Raw genomic sequence first — 19,678 nt, forward strand, 5'->3', positions numbered from 1 at the left:
TGATGGCAAAAATGTGTTCTTGTCAAATGGATTTAAGAAGTCTGAATGTCTTCTCTTAAAACATATATCATGAATATTTAGAAAGAATTTGTACAGACTGTTGTGTTCAACACAATTTTTGCATAACACTTAAACCTCTATATATTTTTTCACAAAAATATGTGGTTTTCAGAATGTTTCACACATGACAATCTAAAAGTCTGCCATGCACAACTTCTGAGTTAATATCACCTTTTTCTATAATTACACAATGAAGATACTCAGCACAAAGGTGAATACTTAGTCATTTTCTCCTTTAATGTTTCTTTCAGATTAAGATAAGCTAAGCAGCAGATCAAACACTCTGAAATTGAATGCTTGCTTCTTTAGCAAATGAATTGAAAGATTTAGCCTATTATCATTTTTGAATACTTTCAGTGATGCTTAAAATAAAAACAATCTGTAGCCAGAACAAAAACATATATGGATTCTTATCCCAGCTTCCAGTAAGCAGCATCGTGATAAATGTGCATGCTATATGGCCAATCACTTTAAAAGAAAACTATTATGAATACAGTTTACTTGTAGTTTCTTTCCTGTCATGGTCTGCCTGATGAGTGAACACCCACATGTTGCCAGTAAGTATATCTGTGTGGCTGAGCAGCATTCCAGTCTGCTGGATCTGATTACAGCAAAAAAAACAAAAAACAAAAAAAACAAAACTAAATCAATAAATCATCTGTCAACTAGAGTTATGTAATGTTAGGGAAGCAGCAAACCTTTAATAATCCTAGATTTTTTTTTTTTACCTAAGCTTAATCATCCACATTTATTAAAGAAAAATACTTTACCAGTATTATTTGGGTACATGAAAAATATGGACATTAGCTTTCCAAACTCCGTAGACTCCCAGTAGAAAAGAGAACGATACTTCCAGTACATCTAAAAAATAGAATATTGTGTAAAAGTGCAGTATTTCTTGGAACCAAAACTGTCATTTTACAAAGATGCTTTTCACAACATATTTTAAGCTTTTAAGTTTTGCAGGCCATGTGATTATGGCTTACAAATAAAGAAAACCCAACATTCAGTGTCTCAGAAAAATCATAATATCACATTAAGCCAATCAAAAACATACATTTAAGCACCACTGCCAGACTTCTAAAACTTTTGTACATTTCTATTCACTCTGTCCTTGGTTGGGTCTCCTCTTGCATGAATTACTGCGTCAATGCGCCATGGCCCTGCGAAGGCGTAATGGAGTCCAGAATGCTTTGGTAGCTGCCTTCAGGTCATCTGCCTTGTTGGGTCTGATGTTTCGTTTCTTCCTCTTGGCAACAACTCATAGATTTTCTATGGGATTTATGTCAAAGGAGTTTGCTGGCCAATCAAACGAGCTTTTGGTACCTTTGACAGTGTGAGAAGGGACCAAGTTTTGTTGGAAATTAAAATCAGCATCTCCATACAGCTTATCAGCAGCAGGAAGCATGAATGCTCTACAATCTCCTGGTGGATGGCTGCATTGACAGTGGACCTCAGAAAATCTAGTGGACCAGCACCAGCAGATGACATGGCACCCTAAGCCATCACTGACTGTGGAAACATCACACTGGATGAAAAGCAATGTGGATTCTGTGCCTCTTCATTCTTCCTCCAAACTCTGGGACTTTGAAATGAAATGCAGAATTTACTTTAACCTTAAAACAGGATTCTGAACCCTTTCTATATGATTATAGAGATGGCCAGGGAAGAAGCCTTAAACATTGTCTGGAGTGGCTTGACATGGGGAATGCAACATTTGTATCAAAGCAAATCAAATTAAAATTTATATGTATAGCACCTTCCAGCAACAAGGCTTTTCAAAGGGCTTTACATCTTAAAAATACAAAAATAGAGTCATAGAAGACACAGTCAACAAGTAAAACATTACATTTTGTCAAGCACCATCAAATTATTGATTAATGTTTCATTGATTATGTTTCAATAGCAACTACAAACAGGTGGGTTTTAAGTCTTGATTTAAAGGCACTTGGTGTTTTAGCTGTTTTGCAGTTTTCTGGAAGTTTATTCCAGATTTGTGGTGCACAGAAGGTGAATGCTGCTTCTCCATGTTTGGTTCTGGTTTTGCAGATGCAGAACAGACCAGAACCAGAGGACCTGAGCTGTCTGGAAGGTTGATACAATTGTTGTATGACAGACACAATGATAATGCACTTTATGGCCACTGATAATACATTGATGCATTGCATCAGTTGATAATAATACTGATTGATTGATAGTCCTCCGTAAGATGATGTTTTTATGCATGTTTTTCATATGAGAGCAAAACCTATACAACTTTCAAAAGCTAATCAGTTTTCCTCATTTTTTATGGTTTGCTTTGAAATGACTCGTCTTCCTGGCAATCATTTCATTGTAAAGCTCATTCCTCTCTAAATAAATACAAGTTGGCCCAGCCCATGAACTCTCATGAACTCTAACTTTAGCTCTGAGGAAAACCTCTCTCTCATCTCTGCGTGAGAGAAAAAATAACCATCATCTTTACTCTAGTTATTTGTTTTCTTTTATTTATTTGTTATTTGTTATTTTGTTTTTCTTTCTTTTGTTTTCGTCCCTAGCAGTCGAGTTTTAAATGCTACAATTAATTTTGAAAAATGGCCACACTAATTAGAAGTTGATTCCCACAGTCTATGATGAGCATGAGTGGAAAATACAGCAGAAGAATAATGACTGAACTGTTTTTCTTTGTCTTACAAAAGAAATCTTGAGAATCTTTTAGACACACCTTTCACCTGCTGACATATCATAAAGAATGAGGACCTTTTTCCTGTCAGTAGCTCGTTATATAATGGTATGTGCTTGGCAGGAGCTATAGAAGCTTACACCTAAATTGTAACATTACTCCGATTATGTTTGTCAGTTGAAAGCATGTGTACTGTAAAAACAGTGTAAACTGGATGGATGGCAAAACCTAAAGTTTTTTAATAGGTTTGGTTTTGAAAAAATAAATACTGTGAGGATGTTTTTTTTCTGTGTATTTATGTAGGTTTCTATGTTCAGTCACCTTGTTTTCCTGCCCACACTGTGATTGTCCCCAGCTGTTCCTTGTTTCCCCTGATTACCTTCCTTGAGTATTTAATCCCTCCTGTGTTCCCTGCTCTTTCTTGGATTCATCCTGTGTGTCTCATGTCAGAGTCGTTGCTTCGTTGTCAGTGATGAGTTTCCTTGCCCTCATGCTCACCTGTGCTGCCTGGACTTCTCTGTCCTTCGACTTCACCAAGAAGTTGAAGTCTCTGTGCTCTGCGTTAATTTCTCTCACTTCGACCTGGGTCCACCATGTCTACCTCACCACCTCACTTTATGACAAATACACAAATGTTGTAATGCATGAAAGACAGAAATTTTAACATAAGCAATACAATACCGACAACTTGTGGACATTGGTACCATGTTAAGATGTTTTTTTTTGGTAGAGGTTCTTTAGAACTGACTGGTAGAAAGCTAGACCATTTAACATCATTGTGAATCACCTTGGTGAATCACTTTATTAACATATTTTCATCATTGTATTCCAGACAGGCAGCGCTAAATCCTATCAGCACTGCCTCTTAACATTAACATTGGTAAATGTCGATCTGGAACTCTTCACTCCTTCTGTTGCTTCTTCCTCCTCCTTGTCTATTTAGTAAATCAGCACGCCAGTGATTGTGTGAAGTTAGCTGGGGGCTAACTGCATAAAATTTGCTACTCTTTAATCTGGTAAGCTTTAAAATAAAACTGCTCATCTCATTTTTAAAGAGGCAGTTTTCTATTTCAGCCTGATGTCCGGGATGATAAATACTAGTCATAAAAGCTGGTTAAAAATAAATGAACACACAGGAGTGTTGGTTGAGGTTTGACAGCATCATGAACTTTAATTGAAGGGGCATGCTTCTGAACTAGTGCAGGTGGGTGGAGGGTCATTCAGACTGGACAATTTTATAAACTGGAGAGGGAAGAGAGTAGCTCCCACACCTTGTCATGGAACAAACTAAAAACATCAGTGAGTCCTGAAACTGATGGGCCGTTCTGAAAGGGATCATGTCCAACTTCTGATAAATCACCAACCAACAGCTTTCAAACTCTTGTCATGGATCACCAGGACTAAGGTGAGCATGGATGAAGTTATGAATGAGTTTCTTTCAATGTACGGATCTCTTGGGTGTTAAATACTTATTTTACCAGCCAGCCAGCCAATCAGCCGACAAGATTTATTAATTAATTGCCCAAAGGAAGAAATTCAGATCACTCTGGAGAAAACACAGAAGTGCAGTCCATGCATGGTGGTGCATTCCACCATGCATGGTGATCTTGAGAGAATGTTTTGTCACCAAGAAGTTGCTTTTCAACCATTTCATCTTTTAATCTACCTATTTAACTACCACTTCACTCACTGCAGCCATTTGTACAGAGACAAAATATGGAAAAAAGAATAGTCAGATACTAAAATGATCTGAATAACCTGGTGACGTGTCTGAGGTGTTTCCCTACTGATTGCTGGAAACCAACAAGTCATTTTTTGCAGATATGCAAAGTGACAGTGTAGCATTCTTTTCATGATAAACTGGATGAACAGAAAAATGAACCAGAACCGAATCAGAATCTCCAGAACCTTTTTTGCTCTTGCATCTTCAAAGACTGTCTGCTGCTACATATAAATGCATGCTGATGGTATCTTTTAAACTACAAAAACAAACAAAACAAAAGTCAACAGCATATGTGTTGACAGGTATGCATGTACTTAATGCTGACGTTTTGAAGGAGGAATGCTGAAAACCAGGAAGAAGGAAGAAATTAATTCTTTGTCTGAGTTTTGGCAGGATTACCAACATGAAATGCTGCGTGAAACAACACGCCCAGAGGGTATAAAGAGAAAGACATTGACTCCAAACATCAGTGGCTTCTTGCACTGCTGGAAGTCCAACGTGGATGCAGACAGACAACTGTGGAGTTGAAGCCCAGATTCATAACAGGTGATCTCATTCATTCTTAACATTTCTAAGCCAATTTTATAATAAATGCGGAAAATATACATGTTTTACAGTTAGAAAATTGGAAAATATGTTTTCACTCCAATATGTAATGTGATGAGAATATTTCTTTTTTCTTTTAGAGATGAATAAGTTTCTCTGCCTATTGGCTGTTGGTCTAACCCTTGCCTTGCAATGCCAAGTGGATGCCAGTGAGTAGTTTTCCTCTTCTAATGTCTTACAAAGAATTGAAAACAGATTTATTACTGAAGTAAAACTTTAGAGTATCCATTTTTTTGGTTCAAAGGAAAACAACATCCTTTTAAATATAAGTTATAACTGGATTTTCTAATTCTGGGACAAAAAAGATTTTTCTATTCCAAAAAATAAACTAAGGAAACTGATTCTGTTTGCATTCAGAACGCCATTTGAGCCAGAGTTTCATCGAAAAATGTGTGAATAAGGCTAAAACCAGCGTGGATGAAGCCTATACATACTCCCGTCAAGTGTGAGTGTAAAACCCCGCTCCTCTTCTTTTCTTTTGCTGCTTAACGTTGAACTGAATAATCATCAAGGAATATGTGAATAAATACCTGAACTATTTAAACAACACAGGAGCCTTGACCGGGTGAAGAGAAATGCAGCAAGTCCTGCAGACATCCTGAGAATCCTGAAGCAGCCCAATGGACCGTCCAGAGAGGCGGTGCGCGCTGCAGACTACATGGCCAACACTCTGCATGTGATTAACCACTACCTGTCCAAACGTCACAAACGCTCCATCAATGCCACAGGTATGAATCTGAATTGATCTCTTTAAGGCTTGCTTGCATGGATTGGTGTCACACAACTAAGATTTGCTTTCCTTATGCTTTATTTAGACCTTATCTCTAAGGATGATCTGGGAGTGATCGCCAGACTGACAGGCTGCGCTGCTCAAGTCAGAAATATTCACTGCCAAGATCTTCCCAATCTCAACACGTATCGCACGGCAAGCAGCATCTGTAACAACCTGTAAGGGAAATATCCATTAGCAGTTGTTTACTTAATGCCACCGATAGCCAGAACTTAAAAGTTAGATATTAACCAAAAGTACAACAGCAGCAAATATCATTCAAAATAATTTGTAACATTTCAAAACTATGGGAGTATCAAACTTAGGTTTTATTGTTGTCACTTATAGTAAAAACCCTCGCTGGGGTGCCTCCAACATCCCGTTCCTCCGCTGGCTGCCTTCTGAGTATGAAGATGGCATCAATTCTCCTAAAGGCTGGACTCATGACTTGAGAGTCAACAATCAACTTCTTCCCTTTGTAAGCACATAGAGTATATCTTCTTCTCCTCTTTATGACATCCAGATGACAGCACTTGTTATCTTTGTCTCCATTTCTCCCTTAGGTGAGAGAAGTGTCCAACCGTATCTTGGCAATAAATAGCTCTGAAGTGAACAGTGACCCCCTCTACACCCACCTGGTGACAATCTTTGGCCAGTGGACAGACCATGACATCACTTTCACCCCTCAATCTCCCTCCATCAGGTCATTTAATGATGGCATTGATTGTGAAAAGACCTGTGGCAACACAGAGCCATGCTTCCCCATAGAGGTCTGTATTAAAACATTAAAGCATTACATTAACAAAAGATTAAAACACATTTGAAACATTAAATTCTAAATGCCTCCTGTCCTCTAAACAGTTTCCCTCAAATGAACCTCGCATTCGGGATCACTCTGAAAAGTGCATGCCATTCTCCCGCTCCGCGCCAGCTTGTGGTTCTGGTAACACTGGATACATCTTTGGATCATCCACTGTCCGCCAGCAGATAAACACTCTGACGGCCTTCATCGATGTGGGTCAGGTCTATGGTTCTGATGACAGCAAAGCTCGCAATCTCCGAAACCTCACTACTGATCGGGGACTGTTGAGGGTGAATAATAACTATACAGACAATGGCCGTGACCTCCTGCCATTCACCACCATGGGGGCCAACATGTGTGCCACAAGGCGACGCATGACCAATGATAATAGTGCTGAGGAAGTGCTGTGCTTCTTTGCTGGTGAGTCTCTGTAAAAATAAGCAACTTATTTCTATCTGTAATAGCAAAGCATGTTTCATGACTTTTTGGTCCGGAAGTTATTGTCATCAGCTTATTTGGTTTAATGTGACTTTTTAGGTGACGACCGTTCCAATGAAAACATCGGACTGGCTTCTTTGCACACTCTGATGATGAGAGAGCACAATCGCTTGGTCCGTGCCCTTGCTCAGCTCAACCCAAAGTGGGACGGAGAGAGGCTCTACCAGGAAGCCCGCAAGATTATGGGAGGATACATGCAGGTAAGAGACAGGAAGAGGAGCACAACTTGAAAAACAAAGTTTAAAATCACATAAAACTATGCAAAACAGAATAGAAAAAATACAGATATGTGTGATTGTATGCCCTTGTTTTGTCTCAAAATGTAGTAAAGGGACATATTACATCCCCAAAAAAGTTAAGACATCAAGGGCCTTACAGCTACTGAGTGGAATATCTTTGGATTTAATATTTCTCTCTTTTCCATCAAAGGTTATCACTTACAGGGACTATCTCCTTCACATTGTTGGACCAGAGGCCGTATCAAAGAAGTTGTCCACATATCCTGGTTATAATGAAACCATTGATCCCAGCATTGCCAACGTGTTTGCCACAGCTGCCTACCGATTTGCTCATCTGATGGTTCAGCCCTTCATTTTCCGTCTTGATGAGAATTACCAGGATCATCCAAATTATCCCACCAATCTGCTTCACAGAACCATGTTTGCCCCTTGGAGGATCGTCTTTGAAGGTACAAATCCAAACTCTTAATTCCTCCCAAAAGGAAGCAGATGAACTTGATGATCACATCTAAATGTTTCTATTGTCTCTTCAGGTGGATTGGACCCAATCTTGAGAGGGTTGATTGGTCGTCCGGCCAAGCTGAACACTCAGGACCGCATGCTGACTGAGGAGCTGAGGGACAAGCTGTTTAAATTCTCTGTAAACCTGGCTCTGGATCTGGGATCTCTTAACATGCAGAGAGGAAGAGACCACGGACTCCCTGGTATTTATTAAATATTGATGTTTGTTTTTGTAATTTCTCCCTTTAACGCACTAGATGTTAGTAGTTTCTACAGTTCATACATCATCTTAGACTGTGTCTTCTTGGTTTAGGCTACAACAAATGGCGAAAGTTCTGTGGCCTGTCACAACCAACGACCCTAAGTGAGTTAGCTGAGGTTCTCAACAACACTGTCTTGGCCCAAAAACTGCTGGATCTGTACGGTACACCTGACAACATCGATCCATGGCTGGGAGGAGTGGCTGAGCCATTTGTCCGTGGAGGAAGAGTGGGACCTCTGTTTGCCTGCCTGATTTCCACTCAGTTCCAGAACATCCGTGAGGGAGACAGGTGAGAATACGGACAATTATGAAACATTAAATGATCTAACAATCATTACATTGTTGATGTTTCTCATTCGCAGAACCTAAATTTTAAGAATATGTCTTGTTTTAGGTTTTGGTGGGAGAATAAAGGTGTCTTCACGGATGCTCAAAAGCTGGCAATTAGGGACACGTCTCTTGCCAGAATCATCTGTGACAACACTGGGATCACTGAAGTTCCTGAGAAACCTTTCCAGTACCGACCTCGAGGCTCTGGATACACCCAATGTGACGCCATCCCTGCATTTGATCTCAGTCCATGGAAGGACGGTGGTATGTTCACATTTTGATGTTACATCAACAAGTGTTAATGAAAATGTTCATATAAGATGACAAATATGGATTTCTTTCCTTTAGCTGAAGGTCCAGAAAAGCCACAACCACCAACAGGTAAATTGTTCACTTCCTTTGATATAAATTACTATTGGTGCTATGTCACTTTAAAATGGTGACATAGCACCATTGTGTACTTAAATGGCTTAAGTACACAGCCGTTCAATGTTCACATCTCAAGTTTAGTGTTTGTGCGACTAACATTTACTTCCATGTCTCTTTATTCTCTCTCCAATAATAATCTCATGGGGATTCAGGAGCTTCAGGAATATATAAACTTTTTCTTCTTTCACAAATGAGTAGTTAGGTCAACATAGTAGTTGTTTATTAAATTTTTTTTTACTATTAATTTGACATTCACTTTGCAGTTATTTCAAGAACCCCCCCCCCCTCCTAAAACTTTTTTATTCTCTCAAAAGGTCAACCTGGACCCCCGGGACCCCCTGGACCACCAGGTACTAAAATGTCTTTTAGTAATTAAAGACTATGTAACTGATGTAGAACAAGTAGTATTTTACAAAAGTTTAAATTCAATGTTCTTGCATGTAACACTGTTCATATAATTTTGTGTACAGGACCAATAGGTCTGCCAGGACCCCCTGGACCTCCCGGACCTTCAGGCGCAGCAGCGCATGTAGCTTTCTCAGTGCGCCTTGGTAGTAACGTCCCCAAAGCTGGTACCCCATTGCCTTCCATGATGTCATCTACAATGGACAGAACAGCTATGACCCCAAGACTGGCTTTTTCACCTGTGAGCACCCAGGCGTCTATGAGTTTGAGTTCCACTGCACCATCCATGACAGTGCAGGCAGCTTGAATCTGTTCCGCAATAGAGCCCTGGTTCTGCACTCATTCACCACCCGCCAGAATGGCTACATCACAGCCAGCGGCAGCACCTTCATCAAGCTTGTGAAGGGAGACAAGGTATGCCTGGTGGCTAACAATGGCGGCAACGGACTGACCAGTGACAGCTTCTTCTCTGGTCATCTGCTGTTCACCGAATAGTAGACACTTGTCCAATTTGCACTTTCAATTTAAAGCACTTAAAATTAAGAAGTAAAAAACTGAGTGAAACTGAAGTCATAAATGAGCCTATTTTCCTCCCTCATTATTCTTTGTTATAGTGTGAACCTAATCGTGACAACGATTAAGAAAGGATTAATAATGAACTGCTGCACTTTACTGTTGTGAATAAAGAATGCACTAAATTGTAACAGAAACAAATGAATAAAATGTGTTTCTGCATTATGTGTACCTCGTTTATTTAGGAGAGATTTGAAGTGATTCACAACAAAGCTCAGGACAGCTGTCTTATAGAGCTGAATACATTGTTTCTGAATGAACGGACAAAATATTCTCTGAACATGGATGTGACTGATATGATAAATCCAACAAATAACGTCTTTCTGAGAGACCTTTTTGACTGTGCAGAATGGTCAAAACGTTCCTGAGATCCTGAGATTGCTTACAGTCTCAGGAGTCACAATTCACAATCTGACCAGTAGATGGAGCCAAAGTACAAGTATGTCAACAAGGGGACGCAAAGAGCAACAGGGTCAGTTCCAAAATATTGCATTATTATTTTTGGACATATATTTATTCCTGGAATTTTTAAACTTACTATAGAAAAGTGAATAATTTCGTAAATACCTTTAATGTTTAGTTTTGAACACAGGACATAACTGTGTTGGTTTTCAGATAGAAATATTTGTCTTGCCGGGCTCAGATAAAGAGAGTTGATGTGAAGGGCAAGAATTAGAATACATTTAGTGTATCTGGATTTAACAATTTTATTATTATTATTGGGTGAAAACAATCTGCTGCTACCAGTTTATATTGATGTTGCCTGTTCTTTAGTTATAGTTTAAGGGAAATTGAGCAGTTTTATTTACCAAGTTATAAATTATAAAGTTTCCTTTGAATACAATTTATCCTTTTACACTCTGCAATAAAATGTATCAGTCGTGCTACAGATGAACATCCTGGATAGTTCAGAAACTAATATAGTGCTTTCATACAATTAAAGAAATAACTAACTTGCTAATGTTGTTGCACATATACATTCTTTGTTTAAGTTATGTAGAGTTCCTATGTTTTCATTCCTCTTCATAAAAACAGGAGCAATTTTAACATAACAAATTCATGTTCTGTTACAGATTGTACTTTTAGGTTTGCATCACCTTTGTTTTCTTGTTTTTTGAAAAGGAGTAATTACTCAAGGAAGACTTCGTTAAGGAAAACAAGAGGTTTGAACAGCAACATTTATGATATTCATTTTAAATGATACTCTGCAATCTGGAAACAAACAACAATCACATAAACAAATTCCTGGCACCCTGGAATTACTGAAAAGAATATTGAATGCAACACCTGTGTTTCTCTGATCAACTTCAAAGTGTCTCCAGTGAAGAGGAAAAGTTTCAAATGAGCAGATGTTAAACTACAACCATTTTATAATCCACGTTTTCCAGAAAAAAACACTAATGAATAGATCTGAAGTCTTTCTGTACGAAGCTAAAAGGTGCCACACTTGCACCTTCTTGAAATAAGGGATCAAATAATAATAAAAAGTGGTTATTTTAATAAATGACTGGTTTCATTGTATACCCTCATCCTGTTGGAATCTACATCCTTCATCGAAAACAGAAACAAACAAAAATAAAAAAAAGCTCCTGATATATTGTGATCGATGCGTGACGTCGTGGGTCGCATTAGTGTTGTTGTTTTCTGCACAACGCAGAGGAGAGACGGAAACCAGCTGCTGCGTCTCCACATACTGCCCTGCACACACATCGCAGCGCGCGAGCGCACGTGCACGCGCGCGCCACGCCCCCTCCTGACCTGAGTGGTCACAGCGCCATCCACACAAAGTGACTCTGCGTGTCCCGTGGGAGCAGGGGAATGCTGGAGAGGACGAGCGGCACACGATACCCCATTGTTTAGCTTAGCAGTCACTGATCCCCCTCCACACCCACTCGCAACCCCCTCCGGTCCCCTCTCACCCCTCCACACCCACTGCTCCTCCAAAACACACAGACTGATCGTCTCAGTGAGGGAGATTGATTAAAAAGACGTTTGTGGCTTAGTCTATTCCCCAGTTTTTGCTTGTCTCTCCGTGCTTTAGGAAGTCAGAAAAAAAAAAAAAAAAAAAAAATCCTACACATTCAGTCAGCGGGTTCTGTCGGACCAAAATGGAGAACTGAGCAGAACTCCGGTGTCAGATCCAACAACTTTATTCTCAGGGTCAGATTGAGGGGAGTTGGTGCCCCAGGACCGGAGACAATCTTGGTACCCTGCAAAAACAAATTACAACAGCTTATTAGTTATGTACACATCAACTTAAAAGGTTTTATCTACAATAAAATGCAAAATCGTTGTAATTTGCCTCTTTTACAAAGTTCCTTTTCACTCTTAGTTGACAAACTGCTTAGTGCTGGATTACAATCTGATATAACGACATTTTTATTCAGATCTTCACTTTGCAACATCACAGAAATGCCATTCACAACACAAGATAAAAGCCAATGAAGACAGTATGACATCATCAGTCTCTGTAGTCTGTCCACCAAACATGTTGTGCCTTTTGATGTTAAGAAACTAACTGAGCATCTGCCACTGAAGAAGGGTTTCATTCGGTTTCACTTTGGTAGATCTCAGAGTCCGTTGACCCCACAGGAGAAACACAAATATTTAATAAACTATTTCAGCAGTTTTGAGTGAGAAATGTTGTAAGGAATGGGGCATTGATTCTTTTAGCCAAGGTTTTCACTAAGCAATAGAACCATTTTAAGACATGGAAGTTTTTCTTTCTTTTTACAGAGAATGATAAAATAAAGCTTGCACTGCAAAAATGCGTTGCTGTATCAGACACAACATTAGTACTTCAGAGTTCGTTCATCTGTAGAAAAGTGACTCAAGAAGTTATGGATAATCACTGAAAACATAAAAAGCAGAGAAGAAGCATGCCCAGTAGTTGCTCTTATGTATCAGTTCGTGTCCAGATAGGTTAGAGGTCACACATCTTCCAAAACAGTTGCATTAATTTTCTACAGGAAGATCCAACAAATTGAATGCTTACCTGTAGATTATTTTTTAAACATGTTTTAAAGACATTTATTAATAAAAGGAAAGCAACAACATTATTTTGGGGCCTTTAGGCTCCTTAAGCCCTTGATCCAGTCAGGCCCTGTTTTGTCTTCTAAACATTTCTAATGCTGCACATGATCTGGTTTTATCTCCCAAAGAAACAAAGCTACTCCTACATGAACACACTGTTATTTGATCCACAACTTTTTTTTATGAAGTGATTTCTCTGAATCTCTAACTGAGATGTGAGGCCAATTGAATTCAAATAAGTCTTTATATCTCAACCTTTCAAAAACAAATGTCAGGGCAAAGAAAGAGACACCATTCATTTACAGAAATAGTCAATCAAGATTCAGAACAGATTTTTTTATTCATTCCAATTAGATCTTTGACAAAGATTTCAGCTCACATCGAATAAATCCTTACCTTAAATAAGTATTGCTTTAATTTTAATACAATAATGAATTTTGTGCAAGTAATGATATAAATAAAATCTCTTTTGGCAATATAGCAAATAAAGGTTTCTGACCCAATGACTTACAACACCAGAAATGAAGTACATTTCCAACCCACATTACTCTTATTTTAGCACGCAGTGCCGGAATTTCTACCATGATTTGTCATCATGTGCAGATTTTTCACGGTTTTGGGGTTAAGTGTGGCTGTCAGTCACATAAACAGAGAGGTGTGCTGAGGGACAAGGCGACAGGGCTGGCGACTGGTCCACAGGATTCCCCGAGACTGCGCTTATAATTGGGAGAACATCTGACTTTGTCCCGCGCTGGCAGATGGTGGGCTGAGGCGGGATGCAAGGGGGGAGATTTACATTCATTGTCCGGGCTTCCAAACTCCACATAGAGACAATAGTCCCGGTAAGGGGCAAGGAACCAGGATTCAAGGGGAAAAAAAGAAGTCTTTTTATGAGCAGACCAGTGGAAGCGGAAATTAATTTCAGCTGCAAATCCGTCCAACATATGCAAAATGTTCCTTCTACTGAACAGAAAAAGTGTAGATCAGCTAAATTGTCGAAATATATAAAAAGTAAAAGTTTGCAATTTTTTTTTAAACTGCAACAAACAGAACGATTTAATTTTTTATTTTACTTTATTTAATTTTTTGTGGCTCCACAAAGTAAAATAGGTGTATTACTAAAGTCCCATCAAATTCAAAAGCAAAGTTACATTTACACAATTTTACACGTTTGAGATGGAAATGTCTGAGTGCGCAGCGCTAATTAAGAACTCATTTCGGGCTCTGTCAGGCAGGGGAGCCAACGCCAAAAAGGGAGCGCAGCCCTGACCGCTGCCGTTGCAGATTGATGGAGCAACCAGACGGCCATTGTTTCTCCTGACACTGATGCGATGTGTCCTCAGTGAAATCACAGCGTTCAAAGGAGCAGACGGTGGAGCTGCTCTGAGACGCGCCCCTGTCGAGAGCGCACTTGTGTTAAACGCTGACTTGAATGAAAAGACCAAACAGGATTTTCTTTAGCCATAAAGGATGCTACACTGCAAAAAATTAGTTTTGAAGGTTGTTGAACATTAGCCATTAAATCTATTTAAATTTTATTAAAAGATCATTTTGTTAATGTGATGTTCAATATTGGTTCAATTCATTAGAGACTTTTTTTTTTTTGTGGAATTACAAGAATTTAAGCTCGCATCCAGCTTTAGCTATACCCAAAACGCTATCAAGTTAAACACCATGCAAGACAAGCTTCTTCTTCCAGGAGGAACTTGTTGCTAATGATGAGGTTTTTCTGGGGAAAGTCGACCATCCAAGATTATTAATCTTGATCTAAATAGTTTGAATTCAGCTTTAACTCTCTTTGCAGCAGCGCAAACGGTAAACTTAAGTGATGTAAGTGAATGTGCCGAGCAAAAGTTTTGACAGTCACGATGGTAGTCCCACTTTGACCTATCAAACTTGTTCTGCTCAATTTCAGAAAACTTTGATAAGTTTTTGTGTGTTTTTTTCTTAAGGTTTCCTGAATCTCAAGCTATGGTATTGTAGAGGGGTGAAAAACAAGTTGTTAGTAAACAAAACCAAGAAGTAAGAAAATAGGCACCCCAACATAATTTTTTATTTTGTATCTTTAATTTCTCATCGTAATAAGTTCTGTAGTGTTATTTCAGTTAGTCCGTGCAATTCTACACATGGCCGCTAGGGGCGCTGACGCGTTAGTGACCAAGGAAAGATTGAGCACCAGAAGAATAAATCTTCCTGTTGAAGGTAAAAGGAGCTCAACGTGTGTGTCTCGTCTTTTCTATATCGCAGGTCAGTAAAAATGTATTTTGATGCATAAATGTGGTGTCCTTTAAGAATTAAGAGGTTATAGATTCGAGAGTCAACTGGTGGGTCACTTTGTACAGCTTTGGATGGACACTGTGTAGAAAACGGGACGTATTTCTGGAGGCTAACTAATGCTAATGCTAGCGAACATTGTACACGTGTTGAGCTGAGAAACAGCTGAAGGACTAGAGATTGAATTCATTTTGAACTTATTGTATTTTTCACTTTTGAAACGGTAAAAGACATTTTTTTGGTATCTTTTCTTTATGGGTTATTTCAATAACACAAACAATGTTGTCAAACTCAATGAGTATATGTTGTGCAGAATAAAAATTGTAAAAGCTATTAAAATAGTTAAAAGCAAATCCATATGTTTTTATTTTGAAAGTTAAAAATATAAAAGGTCTGAGGAAAAGGGGACAAGATATTTGAGTTAAAACAAAACTAATTGGTTTGGAGAATTAAAAGCTATCTAAAATATTTTGTCATTCAATAAAATTCATGATGGAGCGTGTTAAAATAATTCTCGTTCGGTTTGAAGGGATATTGCAGTCATTTGTACTGTATTGAATCGAAGGGTTATTTGTTGAAGTTATACAGTGATACCTGAAGTATTTGATATGAAGTATTGCATATGTAGTGTTGTATATGGAGTACGGTCATCATAAGGAGAATAAATCTTCCTGTTGAAGTTCAAAGGAGCTCAACGTGTGTGTCTCGTCTTTTCTATATCGCAGCATCACACGTTGAGGGAAGATCACCTGCTACATTACCCTCAGCCATCCGAGGTTCAAGGGTAACATTATAGATTAGTAAAATTATCCAATTATGATCTAAGTATTTCCAATTTTGACCAGAGATGGTGAAATGCTTCCCAGATTCTTGAAAACAATAAATCAATCAAACAAACAAACAAACAAATTATTAATTTACATGAAAGCTTTGAATCAGAAACCAACTTCAGCATTTTTTTGCTCTACCTTATTTTGTCTTCATTTTTTAACCATGTGAACAACTCTGGGGGGCGCCCACTCCCTATTGTTTGGAAACATAAACAACAGACAAAAATTAAAGTCGCCTCACTGATCAGGGTGAACATTTTCTGCTCTGAATGCTACTAGGAAGGACTGCTGTGAGGACCTGGCCACATGTGAGCACTTTGGGACATCTGAGGGACGTACAGATGTCCCAAATCATTCTTTTTGAGAGAATGATTTGTATCTCCCCATCAGAAGCCTCCAAAAGCCTCCAGTAATACCAGGAAGCGTCGTAAGATTTGTTGTTGGTCACTTCTTAGAAATACATTTAAAAGAGAGATCTGAATACTTGTTAGAAATAGTGACAAGTTTGGAACTGCTGCTTGCTAGCAAATAGAGCTGTTAATAAACTGCAAATGTTGATGGATGTTGTCAATGAAGCTTTACCCTGTACCTTATCATGATAGACTTAAAACATTAACAAACTGCTTAAATTAAACTTTATGAAATTCTTACAATGATTTTATTGTCTTAATTCTTACAGATTGTTTTTTAGTGCAACTTTGGTGCTACTGCCCCGCAGGAACTTTTATCTGAAATGTCACAAAGCTACTTAAATAATAATTTAAAAAAAAACCACACACACACACACACGCATTTTATTTAGCTTTTTGAATCAAAGCTATACTCACAATTTCTTCAGTGATAGCTGAACACAGAATAAATATACAAAATCTCAATGTTAGTTATTCTGTCCAAATATAAAAGTGTCTGTGATGCAGACATTGAGAGTTTGCTTTTCTCTTTTTTAAACAAACAAATAAAAAAAAGAGTCGAACCTGGTTGAACTGTTGTGTGAAAGTTTGTTGTGAGAGTCGCGGGTTGGATAGTGAATCTGGCAGCGGTCCAAACAACGGATGCACTTTACACCAATGAGAGCATCCATTTCAACAATCGGTCCCCCATATGGCACTTGGCCCCTCCTCCACGCTCCATCCCGGCGGAGGGTCTCATTCATGCTCCAGGACAGCGGCTCACTCCAAGCCCACTGGCCTCAGGATCAGCTGTTTTTGATCCAACCCGGCCTTGTGACAAAGGAAGACTTTCTGTGCGCAGATCTACTTTTTTTTTCTTTTTTTTTTTTTTAAAGTACATCTCCATCTCCGTCTGATCCTCTCTGTTGGAGCAGATGATCCGCTGCGCTCCCACTCCTGCTCGAGATGTGCGCTCGGACAATGATTGTAATCTGTGGAGACATATATCTACATTCATCTTTTGAGCCTTGAATGAAAGAAAGTCCGTGCGGATTTCTACTGAGCCCCGTTAAGAGTCATAACACCAGCACCAGACATTTATTTATTGTTTTTCTCCCCCAAACCTCACTGGAAGCTTCTTTTGCGGCGCTTTTGAGGGAGCGCGGCGCCCCGAAGTGGACCCTCTGTTCGTTACTGAAGTGCTTCAACTTGTCCAGGCCATCTTGTCGGTCCGAACCAAATCATAACAGAATTTCAAAAAGTCATCCAAACGACCAGGACAGGGCTTTAAATGTTTGGGATCCAGGAGCAGCTAATACGAGACGTGAGCGGATTAAAAGAGAGAACTCTTGGAGAGGAGATGGATCCAGTCCGGTCGTGGGTGCGTAATGTTGGAGTTGTGGATGCGAACGTTGCAGCGCAAAGGTAAAGCACGAAACTCAACTTTTCCCCGCTACGCTTGCCTCTCAGAACTGTGCAGAATTTAATTTATGACACGTTAGGAAATAGTTTGGAGTGTAGATGTCAGAATAGAGTCAGAAAATGACAGGAAAAGACTTGCTGTAAAATATGAAAACAGCAGCTCGCGTTATGATAAATAAACTCTTTGAAGAGGACACAGCGAGCGATAATGTTGTGAATTAGATTTAGGGTTGAAATTTTGATTTTTGTTTAATGCGCAACAGGGTTTTTCCTGTCCAAAACGTTCAAGTTTGGATGAAAACTGTAAATTTATCGCAAAAGTTTTAATGCAAAGAAGAAAAAAAAAAAAAAAACAAGTATGATTTTTATGTATTGAATTAAAATGTAAACTTAACGTATACTCCACAGTTTTCTCAATTTCGCAAATTTTTTTTTTAATCAAAAAACCCAAAAACGTTTTTACCGCTTAAGCAATTTCAAACTTTTCGAAAAGAGCAAACTGAATTTGATCAGCAGCAGACAGTGAGATTAAAACGTTTTCTTATTATTCTGTCGCACATATTTTGTTTTCCTGACTCCAACTGAGAGGAAAGTTACGTCGCAAAAAGACGAAGTAAAGCTGCAGCTTTATTTAATGAGATAAAATAAGTAGATTTTTTTTTGTTCAATTCAGCGCAATAAGTTGGATTTTTGTTCAGCTAAAAATATTATTAAAACACGCGCAATGCTTAACTCATTATCAATAAAGAGAATTGTCAAGGATGACTTTAAATCAGATTTAAGTATTTTACACGAAACAACCTTCTCAAAGAAAAGAACAATAAGATTTTTTAAAAAAATGTAAATGGACCATTTCAAAGTCGAACTTAAATAAATGTTTCATGTCTGAATGGAGACAAAAATGAGATACGCTCAAAACCTTTACTTTTTAAAATTAATTTCTCATGTTTTGGATTTTAATAAGGTGGTCCTCCAGGTCAAAAGTGTTTTTTGTTTCGTTCATATCACGTTTTATTTTCAATCTATATTATGTTAAGTTAGTGTTGTCAATGTATTTAATTTTAACATTTAAGTCCAAACGAAGGATTTTTTTCAAAACAGGAACATAAGTTGAAAAAATGTGACTTTACACTTTTGCAAATAATGAAGCAAACTATACAATGTCTATAATTTATTTATTAAAGCCATGTTTTTGACTTAAAAATAAAAAGAAAGAAAAATAAACACTAAAAAGCTAAACTTTTTACCTTTCAATTTTTTTTTTTTTTACAGAATATCTGAAACATCTTTACACAAAAACTCCCAATATTTCTCAGAATTGTGTTTCCAGTTTTTATTTGTTTTTCACATTTTAATTTGAAGAAGAATGCACCAGCCTCACACACAAAGAGTTAAACTAGACACAATGATTCCTGAGAGCTGATTGTGTCTCTTCCTGTTGTGTCCTCAGTGGGGTGGCCCTGTCAAGAGCTCACTTTGAGAAGCAGCCGCCTTCCAATCTTCGCAAGTCCAACTTTTTCCACTTTGTCCTGGCCCTCTATGACAGACACGGCCAACCTGTGGAGGTGGAGAGGACGGCGTTTGTGGACTTTGTTGAGCATGAGAAGGTGAATGCCTCTCTGTCTTGATAACTGTCTCAGGATGACATTAATTCAAAACCAATTTTTTTTCATCCCAACACTTCCTTTGAAGAGAAACATACAGTGCAAAAAAATATAATAATAATAATAACGCATTTAAAATCAGACAACATTTCACTTTAACCAGGTGCTCAACCTAATCTTCCCCATCCTGAGTACAGCCAAACATATCGAACAGCTGACGGCTGCATGTTTACATGAGCTTCACCCTCAATGAGCTGATGATGGGGG

General features: G+C 38.5%; 2 protein-coding genes across 5 annotated transcripts in view; both read left to right on the forward strand.

Moving 5' to 3' along the window:
- The first annotated feature begins 4,919 nt into the window (after window positions 1–4,919).
- LOC102221439 (eosinophil peroxidase-like) lies at window positions 4,920–10,021 on the forward strand. The gene is given in 17 exon segments (XM_023343154.1): window positions 4,920–4,991; window positions 5,132–5,200; window positions 5,409–5,496; window positions 5,604–5,779; window positions 5,867–5,999; window positions 6,169–6,298; window positions 6,384–6,590; window positions 6,682–7,042; window positions 7,160–7,320; window positions 7,550–7,808; window positions 7,893–8,063; window positions 8,174–8,411; window positions 8,517–8,716; window positions 8,801–8,833; window positions 9,196–9,231; window positions 9,352–9,453; window positions 9,456–10,021. Coding segments are annotated over 16 exon segments (2,688 nt in total). The 5' UTR covers window positions 4,920–4,991; window positions 5,132–5,133; the 3' UTR covers window positions 9,782–10,021.
- A 7,008-nt stretch (window positions 10,022–17,029) lies between these two features.
- LOC102236375 (transcription factor COE2) overlaps window positions 17,030–19,678 on the forward strand; it is a 38,762-nt gene continuing 36,113 nt past the window's right edge. For all 4 annotated transcript variants that reach the window (XM_023343100.1, XM_005794979.3, XM_023343101.1 and 1 more), the window contains exons 1-2: window positions 17,030–17,810; window positions 19,258–19,414. In XM_023343100.1, coding sequence (XP_023198868.1) covers window positions 17,677–17,810; window positions 19,258–19,414 — 291 coding nt within the window. In that variant the 5' untranslated portion in view covers window positions 17,030–17,676. The remainder of the gene's footprint in view (window positions 17,811–19,257; window positions 19,415–19,678) is intronic.

Source organism: Xiphophorus maculatus, chromosome 12 (assembly GCF_002775205.1).
Source record: "Xiphophorus maculatus strain JP 163 A chromosome 12, X_maculatus-5.0-male, whole genome shotgun sequence".
NCBI classification, from domain to species: Eukaryota; Metazoa; Chordata; class Actinopteri; order Cyprinodontiformes; family Poeciliidae; genus Xiphophorus; species Xiphophorus maculatus.